Source organism: Labrus mixtus, chromosome 6 (assembly GCF_963584025.1).
Source record: "Labrus mixtus chromosome 6, fLabMix1.1, whole genome shotgun sequence".
Classification (NCBI taxonomy): Eukaryota; Metazoa; Chordata; class Actinopteri; order Labriformes; family Labridae; genus Labrus; species Labrus mixtus.
Window position 1 is genome coordinate 25,369,788 of NC_083617.1, and position 23,293 is coordinate 25,393,080.

The window sequence follows — 23,293 nt, forward strand, 5'->3', positions numbered from 1 at the left end:
GGAGGAGAGCTCTGCAGAGGGTGTAAAATCCTGTCTGGAGGATATATTTCTGCATGAAATATGGATTGAAGCCTGGGTGAGAGCGCGTGCCTGTCTGAGCGTCCACGTCAGGTTAACTGGAGGTCAACGCTCACTTCGCCGCCGCAGACTTGGCGTTGATCCAGCGCTTGAGAAGCAGCAGCAGCAGCGATGCCTCGATCCTGCTCTCTGTCTGTCCCTCTCTATGTGCTCTTCCTCCTCTTCCTCTGTCAGTATTGCGTGCAGATAAGAAGCAGGCAGCCATGTGGTGTGTATCTGTGCTGAGCTCTGGGCTTAGCACGCTCGCTGTGCGGGGAAACGGCTCAGAGGAGAGGAGTCGAGGAAATGAAAAGCTACACAACCGAGGCAGAAGTCAGAGGAAATGTTACAGCAGGAACGTTTTCTCTACAAGCAGATGATTATTTCTGGAAAGCAATCTGTAAAAATGTCTTTGAGTAGAAAACCACAGATGTTTGCTTTCAGAAAGATCACATCAATTGTTTTAATGATTTGAGAAAAGTTAAGCATCATGTTTGTAAGAAGCCTGAACTTCCTCCCTCTGAATCACCAGCTGTCATTTCAATTATTTTAACTGAATGATCAAGAATTATCCACGAGGGAGTTCCCTGAGAACTACACACCAGTCTGCATTCACACCACCATGTTTCCTACTCTGAAGCAAGAGCTAAAAAGGTTCCTCCAGACGGGTACCCTCCAAACGGGTACGGTACCAGGAACTAAAACAGTTCTTAGTTTTTGCGGTGAAGAACAAATAAAAAAGAGGGAGGGTTCCAACAATTCTTAGATCTATGATAAAGTCCAATTACGCCTTACGGTATATTTTCTTGTACCTGACATTTCAAATCGACAGATACCACTGAAAATGAACTGTAACTCTTCAAAAATCTGTCTGTACATTGAGGGCCGATTCTAGAATAAAATGGCTTAGGGTGCATCTACCATTTAAGGAGATGCAGCTACAGTGACGGGCAACAGCAATAAAAGATAGAAGAGGTTAACACCTGGTCAGACAGGTCCCGTGCACCTGTCTGACCATCAGATCATGGATGTAAGACAGTAAGGGTGCAGAAATTTAAAATGAGAGGGGGATTGCATCCTTTTGCACGCTCGTATAACTGGGCCTGGTACAGTTCAATATAGACTGTTTATTAAAGGGATACTTCACCCATTTGCATTAGGCTTTGTATCATTAGAAACCTGGTAGTATTTTTGAATGGTCGTGCATCCCGCCCTCATTTTCCCCTAAGATGGGAAAGCTCTGTATTTCTAAGTCTGAAAAGGAGCCTCATCGGAGGCTGCTTTGGTTAGAGGGGGTGAAACTACAACGGTAGTTCCTCATGTTTTCAACCCGCCCATGGGGGGACCTATCACAGATCAGTGGGTGGACCTCACTCCCAAAACCGAAACTCAAAGTCAGCCATCTTGCCAAGCTATGCTTACAGGCTCTGTGGAGAAAGTTGAGAAGAACGAAAGTATGATAAAAGTATGTTTCAACTCATTTAACCGCTTATAACAATTATTTATTACCTATTTATCATGCTTTTAATAGAGCCACTTGTATGTGTGTGTTTTCTTGTTGTTTTTGTGTCTAGCTGTGTGCGCACTGATGCTCTTTTACACAAATGAAGTTCCTAACGGATAAATAAAGTTATTTGAATTTGAATTATGTGTTGTAGTAAATGTCTGTAAATAGAGGACCCTAGCTTCAGTGGGATTGGCATGCGGTGCTGTGCATTCTGGGATTTGGTGTCTTTCATCCACATGAGCCAAAAAGACACTTTCTGTCTTTTCTTGGTCAAGAAGGCTCCAACTTCAAAATGTATTTCACATTTCTACATATATGACCCAATGTCAATACAGATTCATGTTTCAACGGGTGAAGTATCGGTTTTAGGATGGACGCAGTAACAGCAGCCTGGAAGTGAAACCAAAACATTTGGAGCTCCCCCTGCTGACTGGCTGCAGTAAAGGTCATAAACCCCGCCTCCTCCATGTTAACAGATGGGACATAGGTCAAGCTATGAAATCAAAATACACACCAAATAATTTTTTGTCAAGCCTGGATTCTGTTATAATAATTATTTATCATCATGCTGAATTGTACCCAAGCTTAATTTTTCAGAGAACTTTTTTTTATGCAAAAGAGAGCAGATGTGAGGTCGTGATTGACAGCTCTGATGGCGAATGAGTCTCCTGCAGCGCTGTGTGCACAAGATTAGCAAAGAAGAGGAGGAACAGGAAGCATAAACACTAAAACAAGAGTCACTGAACTTTCCATAACTGTGAGTGTCTGCTTCAAACCGACTCAAGAATCTGTTTCGCTGCGTTCTGAACGCACCTGAGGGACCTTTGACCTTCTATCAGGAAGTTGAATAAAATGTTTAGGTAAGCGGAAGGGGCGTGTGGTCGATTCTGAGGTTCCTCCAGCCAGCTCCAATCTGCACGTGTCTTGTCTTGAAATTAAGTCACAAGCGCATGTTCATGCCAGATGCATGAATACTTTGGCTTTAATTTTGTTCAACAGAGGGAGATGGAGACACAGTTTAACAGGAAGTTGAGATAAGCACTACACATTGAACCTTCAGTTATTGATCAAAAAGGGAGATGTAAATTGATGATAATTCGTCAGATTTCTTATGTTTATGCAGCTTAAGACCAAGAAAAGTTTTCAAATATGCACTCCTGAAAATATCTGGATAACTTTGTAGATCATAGCGGCCGTGTGCAGACAGTCTATGCACTGACTCCAGTCACAGTAAATAAACATCACTCCCCCCATCTCATTGGCTCGAGGTGAGAATATCCTGCTGCGTTCTCACTCAGCTCACTCGGACTTGCTGCGGAAAAAATATCAGGGGTCTGGCAGGAGAAACTCCAGGTGAAGTCAGAGCGAAAAAAATGTGTCTGTTTGTGTTCACACATACAGCTTCCTCCTGGAAATATCAGGAGTTTTCTGCAAGTGTGAAAGCCCTAACTCCCATCCCGAACATGACCTCCGAAGACTACAGTTTTCATCTTGCACGCAATACTTCATTACACCAAACACTAAGCACGCTTCTAGACACTAACACTAATAAAGTTAGCCTCTCGAGTATGTTACATGTGAGAATACTGTCAAAGCATCATCATTAGAAAACATTAAAACTTTCTTGGTAAAGTTAGACAAAATAAAAAGTATCTTGATAGCAGAGTTCTCGTTTTTTTTAAGCACTGACAGACGCTTCTTGCAGCTCAAGGCACGGACAGAGAAACAGCTGAGAGAAGAATGATAAGGAGGCGTCCACACTGCGGTGAAGGAGGATGAACTGAGAGTATCTTCATCATCGGCCCTCTCGTCCTCCTCACCAGAGTGCCACTCAGAGTTTCTATCCTGCAGAGTTCAGGGATTGTTTGCATCACGCTGTAGATTTGTTTGTTGTCACAGCATGTAGACGAGTTTCATCACTTCTTTTAGTCCACAGAAAGTTTCCTGCCCTGCATGGATCCCACCCCCCTCCCCGCTCCACTCCTCCTCCTCCTGGGTGAGTGTCAATTATTCATAAGCCTCTGGTAGCTAACTTGAAACTGATAACCCACATGCTATTTATACTTCATTTCAAATGAACAAATACTTAACTGTGAAGTTCCAGGCAGCCCGCTCGTGTCTGTCTGCATAGCTGCTGCTGATGGGGGTGGGGGACGTATGGCGGGCGGGGGGAGTGCAGGGTCGATGTTTTTCTGCTTTGGGAGGAAAACTGAAGAGTACAAGCTGCAGACTTAAGGTGACCAAATGGGAGATTTTACCCTGATTTTAAGGCAGTTTGTGAAAGAGTTCAGAAATCATATTTCATAGATTCACACATGGACCAAATTGACCTTTTTTCTTGTCTCAGTCAGGAATGATTTTTTTAGAAGGGATGTATATCTGACGTTCTCTTTAATGTTCTCTTACCTCAGGAGACCCAGCAACCCCTTCTCCAGTCTGACAAGGATAGTCTCCTGCTGTGATGTGCATGTGTGAACAAAAAGATCAGGACGATGTCAGGAGCATCCTTCAGATATTTTTAGGAATGCATTTCTGAAAACGTCTTGGTCTTGTCTCGGTCTTGATCCCTACATCTTGGTCTTGTCTCGGTCTTGATCCCTACATCTTGGTCTTGACTCGGCCTCGGAGCACTCTGGTCTCGGGTATGTCTCGGTCTGGGGTTAGTGTGGTCTTGACTACAACACTACAGATGTGGTGGGAACAGGCGCGTCGGCCTGTTCTGTAGAGACATCCAGAGATGAAGTGTTCAGCTTACACCCAGAAAACAAAACATTCATCCCTGAAAACAATAGAAAAATGAATCTTCATGAAATACATGAAGATTCCCCATTCTCCCTGTGGTTCCCCGGGGGAGCTCATCTTTCCTAAGGTGCAGTTACAGGGGGCTTGGAGGAATAAAAAGGTCAGAGACCCACCGCTTTCAGAAGACAAAAACATGATGAATAAAGAAAAACAAACTCGACATTATGTCCCGGGCCAGTGTGGATAACACTTAACAGTTTTATTTGGAATATTAAGACAATGAAGCATAAGCCAAGCACCAAGAGTGACAGCTACAAGTGTCGCATCGTACGGCTTTTTAAAATGAACAGGTTATACTGGAAACCACTGATTTTTTTTTTCTCTTTGAACAGTGAAGCAGATACACAGAAACAGACGGTGAGATGTGAACATGGTTATGCCATTTACACGCTCCGAAGTCTACCTGACAGCAGAAGAAAAAAAACAAAAAGAAAAGCAGAAGTCAAATGGAACAGTGTTATTCGTCTGACAGCAGCTCGCTCTCTTTTTAAAAGGGCTCCTGCGATTGGTCAGGACGAATAAGGCGGCGTGGGAACACGGCGGTGCTGCAGAGTGACGACCATTATCTCCCATCATTGTCAAGTCCTGCTTCAGCCTCGTCCACACAGCAACCGATGTGCACATACAGCATTAAAGTGACCATTGTTACACTCCATTGCATATCAGGGAGAATGAAAAATTATATTTCTCTCATACATCTTTTTCTGTTTGCATATAACCCAGCTCTCTCAAATATATACGGGAACAGGAAATAAAATGTTTAAAATATCTTCTTTTTATTTTTTTTTAAGTTTGTTTGACCTCTGGGGCTCAGGCTGCAGGAGTTTTTTTTTTTTTTTTTTTTTATAAATGGAGATTTACATCAGATTCTCCTCGAAACAATCAGAGAGGATCCAAAGTCGGAGGCGAGATTTTGCGAGAAATTTCTGCAAAAGTAAAACTTTTAAGATCCAGATTCCCCCGCTTATTATCAGCTTGTAGATTCTTAAAAGCTAAGCAGATGATTTCTAACACTTTTGATATTTAGGAGTTAAAATCGGGATGAAAGCGTCGAGTCTGCAAGAAGGCGGGGCTGCCACTAAACCTGCTGCTAACGTGAGGTAGCATGCTACTGTGGACAGAAAACAAACTGTTGGCCACATCCTCACAAACATGTTTTCAATCAGCCTCTTTTTCTTTTGATTGTTTTTTTTTCTCTGCAGAGATTCACCTCATCGTTAACTTTTCTCTGGGTCTTACCCCCCCCCATCTGATGATCCTGAGCGATCCTGCTGGATCATTTGAGGTCATGTTAGTGCGGTTCTTGCTCCAGATAACCCCTGCAATCATTTCTTTTATATCCCGTACCCGTTGGTAACAATGCTCAAACATTTTGAAAATCTTTTAGTGCAGCATGTTTGAGATATCTGAGTCATCCTTTCATGTGTTATGCAACCAGATCATAAAACTCCTGCAGTCTGAGGCGACCTCCGAACTGGAACCGTGAGTCTTACAGAGATGTTTTTTTTTTCGGGGGGGGCTCGTGGTTTCCTGCTTTCATAGTGCAGCTACATGATGTCACACTGATGACAATAAAGAGTCAGATAGATTCAATCACTGTTTTTCAGAAGATCACAGAATAAACATGTACACACAATGTTCGCTTCTCTTAATCAGGGGAGGAGCTCAGAGAGAGGGGGCGTGGCTTAATGTGGTCCATGATGACACACCTCCTGGTTTAGGGTGGAGGAGGTGTGTGTGTGTGTGTGTGTGTGTGTATACCTAGGGTAGTGCAGGTGTCAGGAGGTGTGTGTTGCAGACAGAAAAGTAAAATCACTCATCATAAAAACGCCCTCCTCCTCCCTTCTAAATCTGCGGGTTAACTGGCGAACCTGTGCCACACGTACGTCACATATTTCCCATGGGGAAAACTGGGCTGAGAGGACGCTCCTCTCAACGGGCCTGCCTGAGAAAAAAGGGTGATGGGGGGGGGGGGGGGGCAAAGAGGCATCGTTCATAGGAGTCAGTGTCATCCTCCCTCACAGTGACCCCGTGTCCCCTCCCTCTATGCAGCTCCATCTACACCACTCTGAAACAACCATCAGTGACAAACTTAAGGACCGCCCACTTCTTCTGCACACACACGTCTCGACTCCATGAGCTCAAACACAAACAGTGACATCAGGAAGATTCAGACACGTCGGGTGTTTTGGCGTTTCGGTGCAGCGTTTCCAGAATGAAATAGCTGAAAACTCTCAGCTTGGATTAATGGTTGAGGGTTCATACTGGATGTAAATTTAGATACATTTTCAGTCTTACAGGTGCAACTTAATGCACAAAAACATACCGTCAAAGGACGAGTATATGGTGCTGATCCAGGTGACAATGCTTTCTCTCTTTTGAAAACAATTCAAACAAGCCAGACTAATAAAGCTACATCCACACTAATACAGGTTCCCTTTACGATGGTGTTTTAAAGTCCACTTTACATGATGTTGCAGCTCTGCTTCAGGACTTATCTCCGCCATCAGTAACTTCCACGATCACTAACGAACAGGAAAAGTCATCATCCGTGTGCTCTCGTCAGGGCCGATACAACGATTTGTTCACACAATATTCACCTCCTGCATAAGTGTGCAATCTTCACTTGCAGGTATTGATCTTAAGTGAAATACCAATATGGCCGATTAAAGTGTTGATTGGTGATTTCACACTTGCACAAAACTTCCTGAAATATTCAGGATGAGCTGCATGTGTGAACACAAAAAGCCACATTTTTTCACTGACTTCCCCCACCCTCCTCCCCCAGTGAAGTTGGGAGTGCGCTGACGTGAGACCGCAGCAGGATATATTCAGGAAAAATCACCACCAGCAAGTCGGAGGGGATTGGTGAGGTTTATGTATCCTGCGGCTGATGCACAAACTTAAGACTGCAATCGCCAGTATTTTCTTCTTCACTCTTCTGTTGATGCGTTGAATAAGTCGCACCGATATAAAAGCTGTCATCAAAGCCTCAGACTCGGTTGCCTCGTCCACCATTTCTTAATCGGTCTTTGTACGTCATGTCTCGTCTCCTGAGACTTGACAAGTACAACAGAGCCGCAGACAAACTAAGACGAGGTCAGCAGTGCTTCCAACGCTAACGCACCACGATACACGGGAGCTGGTGTGAAATACCTATGAATTATTGTGGACGTAGCCTCAACGTGGACATTTCAGAACCCTCAACCACAGGGACTCTGATCACAAATGGCTGTCAAAAGATTTAAAATAGACTGATATTTATTGATTTTTAAATACTATGGTGATGATGTAACTTTGATAAATTGGTTAAAACAGGTACATTGCTGCAATAAAAAGCCAAAACAACCAAAAAACAGTCCTGATTCCTCTCACACTGTGGAACACAACAAGTACACAACTAAAGTGCTTTTTACTTCAGCAAACGCCTCGCCCTCTCCATGAGCACACCACTGTTGCACAGGAAGCTCTCTGTCACCCTCCTCCTCTTCAACAGAGCGGGACAAACACCTCCAGGTCAGCTCAGATTTCAGAACAATATAACGTAAAATCCGGTGTATAAGATGAAAACCTTTTGCTTTCATCCAACAAGTGGGCTGCTTCTTATATACCTGTTCGACCAGTATACCAGTTTAAAATGCACAGATGTGCACCGCCATTACAAGTGCAGCTGCCACCGTCTCACATGACCTGACACGACTCGTTGAGCATGGAAATCGCTGCGCAGGAAGACAGTTTTAAACCCCCAGAGACAGAATGAGTCTTAAAAATCGGATTGCACGGTACCTCTCAGTACACAGGAAAGTCATATCCAATCATAGTCAAATTAGCCTGTGATTGGCGTGCTAGACAGGTGACAGTGAGCAGGATAGTTTTACATCTGTGCGTTATTTAAATAGGATGTACAGGTGGCTGAAAATCCTGACACATTAAAGTGCAAAGACGAGCGGATCAATGTCAACTTCATCCCCCGGCTGTCTCTCTCTCTCGCTCCTTCAGAGCCAACACGGAGGCGATTTGGTGTTTAAGGTTCTGAAGAAAAATGTGCCAACGGTGGGAAATGTTTTGGACTTCTATGAGAGGGAAATGTTCAGGGTACCTATGTGGATCATCTTTGAACACCTGTTACCTGTCTCAGGTTTTGCACCGCTTTTGAACTTCCGGGTGTCTGTGTGGGATTTACCGGGTGAGTAGGAAGAGCAGTCTGTCATTCTGTGATTGCATCATAATTTAAATATTCTCTTTGTTTATTACTACACAGCTGTTTGCTCAAAGACTCGGGTAATTCATCCTCACTGATTCGATCAATATGAAGCAATTTGAGATCGTCTTGAGGCTCGATGATTTCAGTTTGACACCTGACCTGCAGGTTTCACATCTGCACACTTCGCAGCTCATCGTTTCCTTTTAATGCAACGAAGGGGGACAACTCTGAATTTCTCCAACCTCCTCCTGAGATGCACACGTTGGATTTTAAAGATAGGGAAGGCAACTTTCTAAAGCTATATTTGGGGAGATTTTTTGCCTTTATTGGATAGGACAGCTGAAGAGAGACAGAACATGTCGGGAGGAGAGAGTGTGGTCAGACATGCAGCCAAGGGCCGAGGTCGGATTCGAACCCTCGGCCACTGCCATGAGGACTATTTCCTCTGCACATGGGGCGTGTGAAATCTCTCCAGCAATCTCTGCACAGGTAGAGACGCCACATTTTTACCGACATTTCTTGTCTTCACTCATCTCATACAACTGTGGAGTCTGCCGAGAGGAAATGCAAGCGAGCAAGTCTCACAAGAATGTCATTAATGTCAGACCCCTGCGCTGCTGGCAGCTCAGCTCAAATTGCGTCCAGTGATTGATTTTAATGATCACTAGTTATACTTTAGAGGCCATATCCTCAAACACCAGCAGGAAACTTTAGAAACCACTTAGGCCCCGTGTCCACCTGGCAATTCATTTTGTCTTAGCACCAGAGTCTTTATTAAATTTTCAACAAGGAGAGAGCGGCAGAGAGCGGCCGCCTGGACAAAAGTGAAGCACCCAGCGTCCTTTTTCAAGCGCTCGGAGTTGAAAATATGAGCACTGTTGAAGTCACCGGACTACAGCCACAACAGGTGTACTGTAATCCGTTATAGCACCTCGGACATTTGAATAGTAAAAACTTTAGCGTGCACCATCAGAGTGAGCTCATAGCTCCTCCATCAGTCTAACCGATGGGGTTAAAGCACCGCCTGATTCAGGATTCGACTACACTGGAACAAGATGAAGTGTTTTTAAAAAAAAAAAAAAAAAAAAAAAGCACCAAGGTCACACTTAATTACTCTTCAGAGAACACAACACAAATGACCCCCTATCCAGCAGCGTGTCCCGACCACGCAGCTGACTCCGATTTTGTCAGTTGAATCAAGTTTGGCTGTTAAACACGCTACAGCCTCGCAATTTTATCATTTTTATTTCGTATCAAGTTACGTTTGTACCTGTCAGAAACATGTTAATCAGTTTCCTTTGAGCGCAGGCTTTCAGCTGACCGCTTTCTTACACCACACATCGGACCGCAGCTCAGTTCTCAGCCTCTAAGGCTTTTCAGAAGAGAATTAGAGAAACACAGATTTTTAAAAGGACGCTGCAGTATCAAAGGTCCCATATTATGCTTTTTCTGGTTTTATATGCTCTTTAGTGTGTTTTCCAAGTGTCCTGTGCATGTTTAGGCACATCTATGTGCAAAAATTCAAAGTCCGCAGAAACGCGGCTTCTCCTACGTCCTCCTGTTAGCTGTAGCATTAGCCGCATGTAACGCTCAGTTCTAGCCCCCCTCGATAAAAATTTGTCATTGTCAGTGTGAGATCACTGATCTAAGCCCATTGGCTCGTTGTGGCAAGCCCAGCAGCTCATGTTGAAATTTCCGAGACGCGTGCTGAGCAACTGACCAATAACGACAGAGCGGATCGGCACACCAATCAGAACAGACTTGGCCCACGTGGGATCTAACAGTGTGGGCTCAGCAGAGCGTAGCTGACGGACTCAGAGCGTAGAGGGAGCAAGAAGGAGCAGTACATGAAAACCGACACTTTTTTCAAACTTTAGCTATTGTGAACGTACAAAAGTAGTTACATAGATTAAATATACGAACCCCAAAAAGGGCATAATATTGGCTCTTTAAGTCTTTCTACAGGTTTTATTTACAGTTTCTGCATTTTGCGAGAAGATGAGACCGCTGAGGATAATTCGGACACACTTCAGGGTTATTCCGAGACCTGGTGTGTTCAGTTGCAAACTTCCTATGCTGTTACAATAAAGCCAAAGTGCAAAGATTCAACTGACAAAATTAGAGTGGACTTGAGGTCTTTTATGTTGTAGCCACACACACACACACACACAACTACAACCAGTCAGATTACATAACTCAAGCGAGCTTCGGCTGCAGTCTACGCTTCAACTTCGACTCTAAAAACTGGGCGATGAAGGCGTTGTTTTGAGTGAGACCTTCGGAAAGTAATCACTGAAGTGTTGGAGACCATCACCTCTCTACTGTGTGTAAATCAGGGAGTTAAATCAGCACCTTATACCTGCACCATGCAGGGTCAACTAAATGTCAGGTCCCCGTTTCCTTTATCTAAGAGTTACTTTCTTAAATTAATAAATATATATATATTTTTTTGAAACACATTTTGTTAAAAAAAAAGACAGGGATTAAGGTCACAGGATATATTCAAAGTGTTTTCTGTCGGGCTCCTCTGATTCGGGGTTCAGAGTAAAATACTGAGAGGGAGGAAGAAATCTTTGCCAACCTCTGTGGAAGTCGGAGAAAGAACAACAGGTGTCGAACATAAATATTTACATGCGTCAATCTGAGGAAATTGTCTGAAACTATTTTGATAATTGCTCAACGGTTGCATGAGCAGAACTATCAAACATTTGCCGGTGTAAGCTTCTGATTTGTTCATTTTGTTCTTCTTTTCTTTGACGTTTGTTACCATGAACGGACAGCATTTGAGTTTGGGACTGTTGGTTGGAGAAGTTATACAATTGAGGAAAGGTAGATGTAAAGTGTAAAAAATGTTAGCTTATTGATCTATAAAGAAATGTGGCTCAGGAGGATGGATACACAGGGTCGATGCCCAGGAAGATGCTGACAGAAGGAGGCAGGTGTGAAACAAAATAATAAAGCCAAAACATTTCTTTTAAAACAGCAAACAGCTCAAATGTTTTCCTAAATGCCATAGAGCTCGTATGTGCACCTCAGAACTGACAGACTGCTTTCACAAGTGCAACAATGGCCCGACGTGTCTGAATATTTCCGTATAATGTCTCTCTTTTTTTGAAACCACACAGTGGGAATAAAGTTGACAAGTTCAGCTCGCTCTTAATGAAACCATAGACTGATCATTTGTCACCATTACTGCTTGAGGGGGAACTCATGTTGAAGGACTCATCCGTAGCCCTCACTAGGCGTTTCATTTCCCTGATCGCTCTGAATGTGTCCCGACTCGGCTGAAGCTCATGCCATGCGTGCAAAGGGATGCTGAAGTATGTAGCTCCATCCATGGGACAAGCTGTGACTGCAATACACCAATAAGCACCTCCAGATGCCCTCTCCACCCACACACACACACACCTCCTGTGAAGGTGCTCCACTCTGTGCTTTGACAAGCTCAGGAAGAAAGAAAAAAAGGGAGAGCACAAAGTGAACTGTACAACGGAGCTGTGTGGGCTTAAATAGCGGTTTGGGATGAAGAGGGAGGCATGCAGGCAGGTGTACAGGCAGGTGATGAAGTGGTGGGATCAGGCAGACATTTAGCACAAAGCAGGAGAGAAAAGACACAAAGCTCTGATATTTGTGCCTCCCCTCCTGGTCAAAACAACCTGTTCAACACAAAAACATGTGCTTGCCAGACAGCGTTATACTGAATATAATCATATGTATTTTCTGTGATGTAAGTAATAACTAAAGCAAAGATTAGAATGAATCTTGTATAGCTTGTTACATTTAGATTTCATCCCCCACCAGAAAGAGAGAAATGTCTCTACAGCTCTAACGAGGAGCTCCTCAGGATGTGTAACCCTCCTGCAGCATATGTGCAGGTTCAGAGAAGCCCCGCCCTATTTGACCTTTGTTGGCGGTTCCCTCTCCAGCCAGCGGACTCGTACTTTCTGTTTATAGTGATACTCCTTGAGAAAGTCCTGCAGGGCGGGTGGTAGTGGCAGAGAGCCTATACCATCGTAAGTGGTCCAGCGGCAGATGGCAGCCCGAGCCAGGTGCTGCAGGCCGAAGGGAAAGGTCCGATTGAGCGGCGCTGTGAGCAGCGGTTCAAAGAACATGCAGGCGCTGGGGTCCTTGTAGTGCTCCAGCAGTCCTGTGACGGTGGACGAATGGAACACACACGGGTCGTGAGCGTCGAAGCTGAAGTTGTGGTTCCACTGCTCGATGCGGGCGTGCAGCGAGCGGTTGTAACGGCGGAAGCTAACGGAGAAGAGGTAGACCTCCTGGGCCGAGTCACGCAGCAGGAACGTGCCCTCCGGCCGCCCGTCCAGCAGTGCCTCGGCCTCATAGCGGTCCATCACGCCCCAGTAGCAGGGCAGAGCAGTGATCTGCCACAGGTCCGGGACCAGGCAATGGATGTAGTCTATCTGGGTGTGGACCTTCCAGGGTCCAGGCTGCTGCCGGCTCAGTTGTCCGTCCCCGGAAGCGTGCCGCTGTTTGGGCCTCCTGGCCTGCAGACAGAGGGTGGTCGAGTCCTCCTCCGAGTCACAGTCCTGAGCCGACGCTGCAGCCCCCAACAACGAACTGCAGGCCCCCGATGATCCAGCACTCGCAGAGCTGCCGGACCCCAAGGACCGGACCTCCCCAGAGGATTCCCCTGTGCCGGGAGCCAACTTTGGTCCCAGTTTGTAGAGAGAGGAGCCAGGCACTGAGGCCTCCAGGGTGTGGATCTGTGCATTGGGAGGGGGGTCCACACCTTCCTCGATGCTGAGTCTGCGGCGCTCACGCAGACGCTCCTCCTCGTCCTCAGGGGAGGGGTGGGCTGGGTCGAAGGCATCGAGCAGGGCGGTGGAGGAATGGGGGCTGACTGGTGCCGTGTGCTGCTTGATCAGGTGCCACTTGTGTGCGAGGTCTGATCCAGGGGGGAAGGGGCAGGTCTCCAGCATCAGCTCCGTCAGGTGGATCTTGCGTTTGGAGGTAACGGGGTTCTTAGCTGAGCGTCTGCGAGGGGGGAGGGGTAAACACAGCCCAACAGTGTCACTCAGCCGTTGCTTCAGAGAGCGAGCGTTCAGACTGCGTCCTCCAGAAACGGAGTCGCTCATTTCCTGGATGGAGCCGATTCCATAACGTCGATCCCTCCTATTCCCGCTACCCCTTAAACGGCCAGACCGCCTGTCTGCTTCCAAGGAACTTTGGGTTTTGGTGGAACATGAGTGTTTTTTCTTCCCCCCCCACGGGGCATGACGGGAATAAGAGTCTCTGCGGGCCATAGGAACGCCCCCTGAGCCCCCCCGCACATCCTCAGTGTCCTTGTCGAGAGTGATCTCGACAATCTGAGGGATGTCTGACACACAGTTGTGATGGCGGCGGCCTGCTGTTACCATAGGAACTGGCAGGAGGCTTCGCGATGGACTGGGGGCTTCGGACGCCTGAGCCTCATCTGAGCTGCCTCCTTGTCCGATGTCAAGCACACAGTGGACCGCGTTGGCGTCCGGCCTGCTCTCACCGGGTCCTGAGCTGCTGCTGTGAAACAGAGTCTGACATTTGCTCTTCAGGTTGCTCCACATGTTGCCCACTTTCTTCATCAACAGGAGCTCCGGGGAGCTGCAGAGAACAGGAGACAAACTGAGTCAGTCACAGGTGGAGAAATCACAGCAGCTACGACGCCCCACATAAAGCTACATAAAGAATGCCCTACATTTAATTCCCTAGACTGCTGCGTATCTAGTAATTAAACATGGTGAGTCTAACGGGGCCAAAGTGTCTGAGAGGTGGGTGAGCTGGAGGAGTTGGAGCAGTAGAGTGAGGAGTTGCCAGGCAGACGTGCAGGGACACAAGGCCACGGCTATAAATGAACCCAGGATCTGCTCACAGCTGATCTGCTGGTATGTACTGTATTACAGAGCCAGTCTAGACCTGACCGAAAACTTTCCCTGTAACAGCAGCAGACGGGCCACATGCACACCCACAAAGGCTCATGATTTACCGCTCTGCTGCAGTTTGACAGCCACTTGGAAGATGTAGCCTCAAACTGCATTTAAATTCTTCAAACTTTACAGTCAGCACAGGTAGGTGGCCTGATAGAAAACACGAAACCTGCAAAGATTTCATACCGCAGCTTTTATTCTCCTGTTTAAGTTGGGCTTTATTAGGGAACATATTTCTGTGCTTCTATAAAATCCAACAAGTCCAAACACTAACGAGTTAGCTTCTTGGTCCCAAAGGTAATTTTCAATGCCACAATTCATCCCCCACGCCACAGGACTTGTGCACAGCAATATTATATTTAATGGGTGCTACTAGTAACTACAGTTAGAGCAAAGGAAAGAAGAACTTATTTGAGTTCAATTACTGCAGGATGACAGCAAACAACAGACGCCGACTTGCACTGCTACTATGGACTGATCAAAACAGGTTAAAACATGAAGTGACCTCATGGAAATGGTTGGTGCTATAGAGCTGGTAAAAATATATTAATAATTAGTAATTTGTCAGGACTAAGGTTGTCAGAATATCTGATACTTCAGTACCACTTGTTTGAAAACGATTTGAGCTCTTGTGATTTCTTAACGATAAAGTTGCTGCAAAAGAAAATTTGAGAGCAATGTCTATAATGCACAAATGCAAAATGTTGCAGATGTATATGTTCAATTCAGAGAGTGTGCAGGAGTTTGCATGAAATTTTTGGTAATAAAAAAACATAACTTATTTTCTTGTTGCCATGGTATCCAAACAGGCATCGATATCGTTTGATCTTTACTAGAATCACATTTTAAATTTCTGGTATTGTGATGACCCTGGTCAGGATTAATAGGGGATACTACTAGGTTTATGGGATAAGCCTGCCTTTCTGCATGGACGTTTTCTTCCTGAGCATTTAGTTCGGTTTTGAAATCTGCAGCCGCTGCAACTACACTATAGCCCTCTGTACATGGGACATGCGACTGGTAGGTTAGGCTATCCCAGCTCACATTTTCAGAGCTTTACTTTACCGTTTTGGAATCTAAACAAAGAAACAATCGGCAGAAAGCTGAGTACAATGCCAGTAGTGCCTACACATACCAGGATGCATTGCACATGAGCAGCCAGAGCTTCGGCCAACTCCACTTCATAATCGGTCTCTAGTAAACAGACAGCCAAAATGCTAACATGTCACCTTGTTGGTTACATACTCAGAGATCGATCTTCTGGATCATTTTCTCTTTGTGGAGAAGTTTTGTGGCTAGTTTGCAAAGAAATCAAGATGTGATAGTTCATAAATCTAGCAGGAGACCGGGTACGTGAAATGATGGTGCTGAAGCAATAAGAACGACAGATTTTGCAGCTTTGCAGATTTAGAAAACATTCCCATCATCTGCAGACATTTTGACCATTTATACTTTACTCGGATAGAAAGAGAGAAGGTTGAACATAGGTGAACGAGCCCTTCAATTTCATTAATTATTCGAGAGTTACAGCTACTCTCCTCCCTCCTCCTCCTCAGTCCTCCGACTGCGGGACATCCTGTGTGTAAAGTTAACCTCTTCATATTGATAAAGACATTGATCAGCACAGTCAGCTGTGATAGCTCTGTGATGAACAGGAAACCAGACTGGTCTTCAGCACAACTGATTAAGTTGATTAGCTGGGGGGCCGGTCCGCCGCTAACTTAATCATGACGTCAGAGTGTCTCCCCCTCCCTCCCCCCTGCCTTATTGACTTCCTGCGTAATCTAAAGATGACAACATCTATCTACTCGAGACATGTGGCTGCTTTGAAGAAATATCAAACTGATAAACTGCATCCCTAAACGGGACAGTCGCTGTGATTTATCTCCGTTTCTACGACCATAAAGTTTCTGAGTTTGTGCAGCCACTGGTCCGTTGTTTACGCTCTCAAGCCATGACCTACGTTCATGTAAGTGTCGACCCGCAGAGTCCTCATAGTAACATCTCTATAATGCAAATTAAAATATGCTGAGTACAAATACAAATTTGTAAAACTAATGTTTCTCTGAAGTGTTTAAAACCTCTTAAACGTGTCGATTAGTGCTGCTGTGGCTAACATTTATTGAGAACAGAATTATCATCTTGATGCTTCTGAATAAAAACTACAGCAATGCTACATGTTGATATTTGTAAAAGAGGCTGAAAGTATAGCTTTGACTTACTGTTTATGAACTGAATTTTTAGTCTATTTTGTTTAATTTATTTCATTAATTAAGTTTTCCCCTTCATTAGCTAGCCATTGGTTAACTTTTTCTTATTAAATGTACCTATATATTCAAGTATTTTGACAAGGTATTTACTTTCTTGAATGTGCATGTTTGTTAAAACCGATTGATCTATTTCCATATCCTTCTTGTGTTTCATCGCTCTAACCATCTTTATGTTTTTTACTGTTACTGACTTTTGTCTTTTTAAGATTTATTTTGGAGGCTTTTTATGCCTTTATTAGAGAGACAGGACAGTTGATATGATCAGAAATAAGGAAGGGAGAGAGAGAACATGCAGGAAAGGAGCCACAGGTCAGTTTCAAACCCACGCCGCCCACTTTAAGGACTTAAACCTCTATACATGGGGCACACAATATAACCGCTTGGCTACTGCCGCCCCTATTGCGGGTCTATTAATCACAAAGTCTTCCCATTAATTACTTTTTTTAGTAAAATATCACAACCCTATAGTCATTTTCAAAAACTAGCATGATTTTGAAAGTAACATTCCCTCATTGCTCCGTCTACACCCACCCCCTCCCCTCTGTGCTCCCTCTAAAGCCACGCCCCCTCACTTACATGCACAAGTGCCGTTGCTCCAGAAGCGGACCTCAACTCATCTCTTGCATTGTGTAGAAACTACGTCATCTCCTGTCTCATTCAGCATAAACACTAAACTTTATCAAAATACATGTTTAAAAAAATGACTATTTTACTGCTCACAACGACCAACTCACAGTATAAACTCTGTCATCGGTGACATCATTTCACTTCAATGTTTTCAGTGAAATGAGATTTATCCGTCCAATATGACGCTCGCCACACAAACTTTGTACAAATGTATATATCAACCCACATTTCATTTCTACATTTAAAGACAAGCTAAATCTAAACTTTAACAGCATGTTTTTGTTTTTTTTTACCTGAAAGTGTACAACCAGCATGAGAGAAACACTGCTGCACAGCACTAAAAACTGCATGTTCACACCCTGCTCTCCTCCCTCAGTAAGCTCGATGTTATATCAGCTTCATCTTCAGATGCTGCATTTTCCATCGGGGTAGGCGTGTTTCACCATTCAGCTCAAAATTACAAACAATGAAACTTTCCAGTGACCTCGACACAAACGGACAAACTCTCATCATGTCCAAGTTTGATTTAAAAACCCTCCTAGGTGTACTGTGTCTGCTGCCACAGTTAAAACAATAAAGCTGTTGCATGTAGGCAAACATGGCGCTGCATGCTAAGACATATCACACTAGAAATGCAGAAATTAACAAGCATCTCTTCACAGCACTATCTGCTGATGGTAAAAGCTTTGACTCATTTGGCTTAACTCTCAAATGACAAGAAACTCCAAGGATTCAGAAGATTAACTTAACACGCAGAGAGACAGAACCCATAGAAACCAGGCGTTTCTAAAGGCTAGTCCACACGTAGGCAGGTATTTTTTCAAACAGATTTTTTCTGTGCGTTTTGGCCTTTCATACGCATTTATGTAATTGAAAACACACCTTTTGGAAAACTTCTTCCAGAGTCAAGATTTTTTGGAAACTCCATTTAAGGTGGTTATGTTTAGGGCACTGGTGGGCAAGTGGTCTGGGCGCGCGCCCCATGTACGGAGGCTGTAGCCCCCCCCAGGCAGGCAGCCCAGGTTCGAATTGGACCTGTGGCTCCTTTCCCGCATGTTGTTTCCCTCTCTCTCTCTCCCTGATTTTTAACTCTATCCACTGTCTTGTCTCTCCAACAAAAAAGGCACAAAAAGGTGAAGACAGGAAAAACAAAGTTTTGTTCTTGTGATGTCACACTGTGCGCTGGTTTCTCCTCTGGGACGCTATTGTGTGACACTGTCACTTTAGTTGACATGAGATTAGTGCGATGGCAGGCGTAACCAAACTAGCGCTGGTGCTAACGTTGCTAACTGGACTTTTTACATGCTCACACATACACACAGTTACTCTACCACTATGTGGACGAGCAGAAGCGCCTGAATGGACAACTTTGTAAAGGAAATGTTCATTGTCCGAGTTGAAACCGGGCCGCCCACTTTGAGGACAACAGCCTCTGCACATGGGGAGCGCAGACTAACCACTAGGCCACTGATGTCCCAGAGAAAACGATTTCTACATGTTGAAGTCTCGTCTTAGACTGGGCGGACTCCGGATTTTAAATCAAGACCACCACTGACAGGCTATTTTTACAGGTCATTACTGTGGTTAGAAGGAAAACACCTCTTTCTAAAGGAACAAATAACGTCAATTCACTTGTAGTTTGATTTTTATCCCCCGGTTACGACCACAACCTTCCTGGTATTCCGGTCTAAGTGAGTGACATGCCCCCTAAAGACAAGTTGATGATTTTTCAGTGATATTTATGGTCTTGACTCTGTCCCTAAATGTCTCTGTCTTGTCTCGGTTAGTGTGGTCTTGACTACAACCCTAGATTTCTATACAATTAGAAAAAAAAACTGGAATACAGCAGAAAAACATTATGAGAGCTTATGAGCTTCTCAACCTGAGCGTGACACCAGACAAAAATGGCTGCCATATAACTGCGTCGACCTGGACTTCAGAGAAACTCTCGGAGCAATCGAAATAAGATAATAGAACAACATGGACATAGAAGGAAAATCTACAGACACATTTAAGTTGAAGTTGTGTTTAATTCTGTCTCTGCAACATGCTAACCTACAGCTTATTCTGCTAAGCTAAAAAAATAATACACGATTCTTCGTGACTGTCAAACGTTGATAAAAAAACACCACACCAATAGTCCAATCTAGTGCACAACCATCTAAAGCCGCCCTGAACCAGAACGAGGCTACTTTTGCTCTCTGGCAGCCCAACACACCCATCCTCCTGGGATCACACTGATCTAAGAGAGGACGCCCTCGCTGCTCAGACCAGAGCAGAGTTAATGAGATATTTGTAGCTTCTTGCTTTCTGAAACAAATGTGGGACTGCAGACATCCACACTGAGTGAGTAAATGACTGACAGATCACTTTAATTTTAACCACAACACGTAGAAATGTTTTTACAGGCAAACTATGCAAGGTTTTTTTTTTCCACAATGAAAGGTGAACTATGTGTTTGCAGGTTTTAGGTGAGGGCAGTGTTGCATGGTGAAACACAATCCTGCAACCTAAAATTCAGCACAAACTACATAAAGTTTGTTACTATTGGAAAAGTGTGCAAACGATACAAAAGCGTATTTGACAAAAACCTGAGACCATTGGACACATCTTGTGTTTTTGAGTTGTAATCTGTAACTTGGGCACTTTGCTCGTTGTTGCTCTTAACGTATTGTTTGTAAACTGTTGCTTCATCATATGATGTTAATTATGACGTGTGCTGCTGCCCCTCAGGCCTGGTCACCCTTGTGGAACAGATCTTGATCTCGATGGGTTAACTCCCAGGGGTGGGGAGGAGTCCCCACGATATGATATTAGTGCGATTTTAAACATTTTGTGATTTGCGGAGAACTGGATACATTACCATATACCTTTTTAACTGCATATCATGTCCACTACACTAAACTAAATCAGGAACTGTTTTATCAAATAAGAAAAAATTGTCAGTTTTTTTCATCTCACTTAAGTCTTTTTTTATTTCTACACAATGGGAGTCAAATCCACAGACTGACCAAGACTGTGACAAAAGTTCAACTCGGTAAAAGGCCACATGCTCCTCACAAACTGAACTGTTAGTATTTCAGTCTAATCAAACTTAACTGAACACAAACATGTATGGACAACTGTACAACTGCAGGAATTTTTAACAAAGCAACATGTTAAAAATAAATTGTGCAACCCCTGGGGTTATAATATCAAAGTAAAATATTGTGATACTATGCTGTAATTATTTTTTTCCCCCATCTCTACAAGTCAAGTTAAATACAGTACACAAATATCTCCATCTTGCATTTCATTAACAAAAGTCAAATGAAAACACAAACTTATAAAAGATACAAAAGCTGTCAAATAGAAATGCAAACGAATGCATAATGGTCTGTATATCGCTCATGAATCTCACTGACTTTTCAAAATTCAACCTCAACACCTATTAAAACTTTTACTTTAAGTTTTTTCATCAAAAAATCAATTTGTGGCTCCCACCAGGCGATGCTCTTGGCACAGTTCTGGACTGCCAGCTTAGTTTCTCTAAAAATAAAGAGTTTGCTTTCAAAAAATGCTCACAGTTACTTTATCTCTAGAGAAACTCAGTGGCCTTGGTGTCATTCAGCAAATTCTACAACTAATCTACAGATCTATTGTTGAGTGTGTTTTAACTATCATCTTCCTTCCTGCTACGATCACCTGAGCTGTACATTTAAGAATAAACTCTCTAAGGTCGTGTCATCAACAGGCGAAAAAGTGGGCAAACCACAAAAGCCTGGGTCTCAACTATTTACTGATAAGACAAGGAAGAAAGTAAGATAGCATCATAGCAGATAATTATCGTCCTCTCTTTAACAAGTTTGAGCCCTATGGCATCTAAAAATGTATTTAAGAAGTTATTTACCCAAAGAGCGGTAATCATATTTAACCTTAAAAAGGACTGAAGAGATCTAAACCCATGAACTTCAATATGTATCGTGAGAGTCTAAAGCTGGCCATGGTTGATTTGAGAACCATTTAAACATGTTAGATATTTACGATTCCAGGTTCGACTGCCTCCGACAGAATGAGCCAATGAGAGCGGGCACACTTGGAAGCGTCACAAACCAGATGCTGCCTACTCTCACAACTCACCCTCAGCTAGCGCTGCAAGTTGTATAAAGCTGCACAAAATCCGTCTTCTCAGCCAGGATTTCATCCCGTAATACACTTTTTTCATTTTCTGTTTTTATGCTGAAAGAAACAACACAGCAGGAAAGCAATCCCACAACGTCGATCATCCTGAATATTTGTTTTTCGCGAAGTCACGTTTGTTTCTGTGAGATCTCATCTGTTAAATCGTTACTACAGACAGCAGCTGTATGGTCTCCTGGTCTGGCTCAATCGTCTAGTAGTGTATGCGCTCGGAGGATTATAGTATTTAAAATCGTTTGACACTGTCCTAATGTCTGTGGGCTCACATTTTTAAAATCGGACAAGATTAGAAAATCGTTTAGTTAGTCGCCAGCTTTAAGCGAATTCCCAGCTTTGGTGGAAAATTAAGATTTATTCTATTCTCTCACAATCTGGTAAACTGAAAATGCATTTTCAAGCAGTGCAAATAATAAATACAACACGTAAGTCAAGCAGAGAACTACGTCAAGCTAAATTAAGTTGAACAAAACCTTCCTTTTGGTTGCATTTTGAGCAAACAATCGTTTTAAGGACATTAAGCCTGTCACATTAATGTCTTGGTGTTAATATAACTCTACATACATATCTGTGGTTGAAGGTGAGATCCCCTTATACTACCAGAAAATACTTCTGCAGAAAACAGATAACCTTTACCACTGATGGCAAATAAAGGGACAAATCTGTAGTTTTTAAAGCTGGTGTACAGAAATGGTTGGAAGGCCTTCAGGTTTCTGGAGGCCCCGCTTCTCTCTGGTCCCATCCAAGTTAGCTGAATGCTAGCACCGCTAACGCAGCCTACAGCCGAGAATAAATCATTATCTCAGCTTCAGTGTAGTCTGTTGGAAGACAGATGTAAAGTAATAATTTGTAAAAACAATCGTCTCTTTGTGTTGTCAGTAAATACAGCTAGTTGTCTCAAATACAGCCTGGTGAGCCGACTAGCGGTTCAGACTCTGGAGCTGTCAAAAATGCTAACGGTTAGCATTCCCTGGAGTGGAGTTTCTAATGTTAGCTTCGGCTAGCGGGGTTAGCGTGTTTGCTTCGGCTAGCGGGGTTAGCGTGTTAGCTTAGCGTGTTAGCTCGAGGAGAATCGACACAATAATTCACCACGAATAAACCCGGTTTTTGTTATTTTGCGTAAAGATGATGTAAAGACAAAGGGGTCCATGTGAAGTAGTGACGGGTCGTTTCTCGAGTTCATATCTCTTACCCGTGTGTCTTTGAAAGCTTTATTCACAAGCACTCTTTGTCTGCAGAAAGCGGCTGTGAAGAGAAGTCAGGACTACATCCCCCTGGTGGACCACGGTGTCGGAGGAAAGCACTAAAGGTTCTCGGATACTTGAAGGTATCATCCCGATTATTTTCTAATTAATTAGTAAAATACTAGTAAAAATGTTTAAAGGGCTAAATCATTTTTTAAAGCGCAGCGGGAGCCCCGTTTCCCGTCATGGTGGGGGTCTTCTTCTCAGCCGTGCTCGCTGCTGCTCCTCGCAGCCAATATGACGGAGACGGAGAGCCGGAGAGGCGGACGGTGTTCAGCGGGAGGGAGGCCGACTGACAGCGGCTCAGTCCAATGGAGGACCGGGAACTGACGGCCATTTCCGACGGAGGACGCGGATAGGGAATGCCCCGCAGCTGGCGTCACCAATGAGCGGGCGGAGGCGGAGGAGGATCCGCTGGCAGCGACTTGGAAACGTGGAGAGGTGAAGTGATGCTGGATGTGACAGGGCCGGTGTTATACCGAGAA

At 44.1% G+C, this 23,293-nt stretch overlaps 1 protein-coding gene across 1 annotated transcript; it reads right to left on the minus strand.

Moving 5' to 3' along the window:
- Positions 1-4,528: 4,528 nt before the first annotated feature.
- socs5b (suppressor of cytokine signaling 5b) lies at positions 4,529-23,211 on the minus strand. Its single transcript, XM_061040703.1, has 2 exons — positions 22,757-23,211; positions 4,529-14,168 (listed from the first exon to the last, which is right to left on the minus strand). Exon 2 carries the CDS (start codon positions 14,147-14,149, stop codon positions 12,464-12,466), a length of 1,686 nt encoding a protein of 561 aa, XP_060896686.1. The 5' UTR covers positions 14,150-14,168; positions 22,757-23,211; the 3' UTR covers positions 4,529-12,463.
- Positions 23,212-23,293: the final 82 nt, after the last annotated feature.

What these genes read in the sequence shown, in the direction of transcription:
- socs5b (XM_061040703.1), bottom strand. Translation starts at nt 14,149, where the DNA reads ATGAAGAAAGTGGGCAACATGTGGAGCAACCTGAAGAGCAAATGTCAG.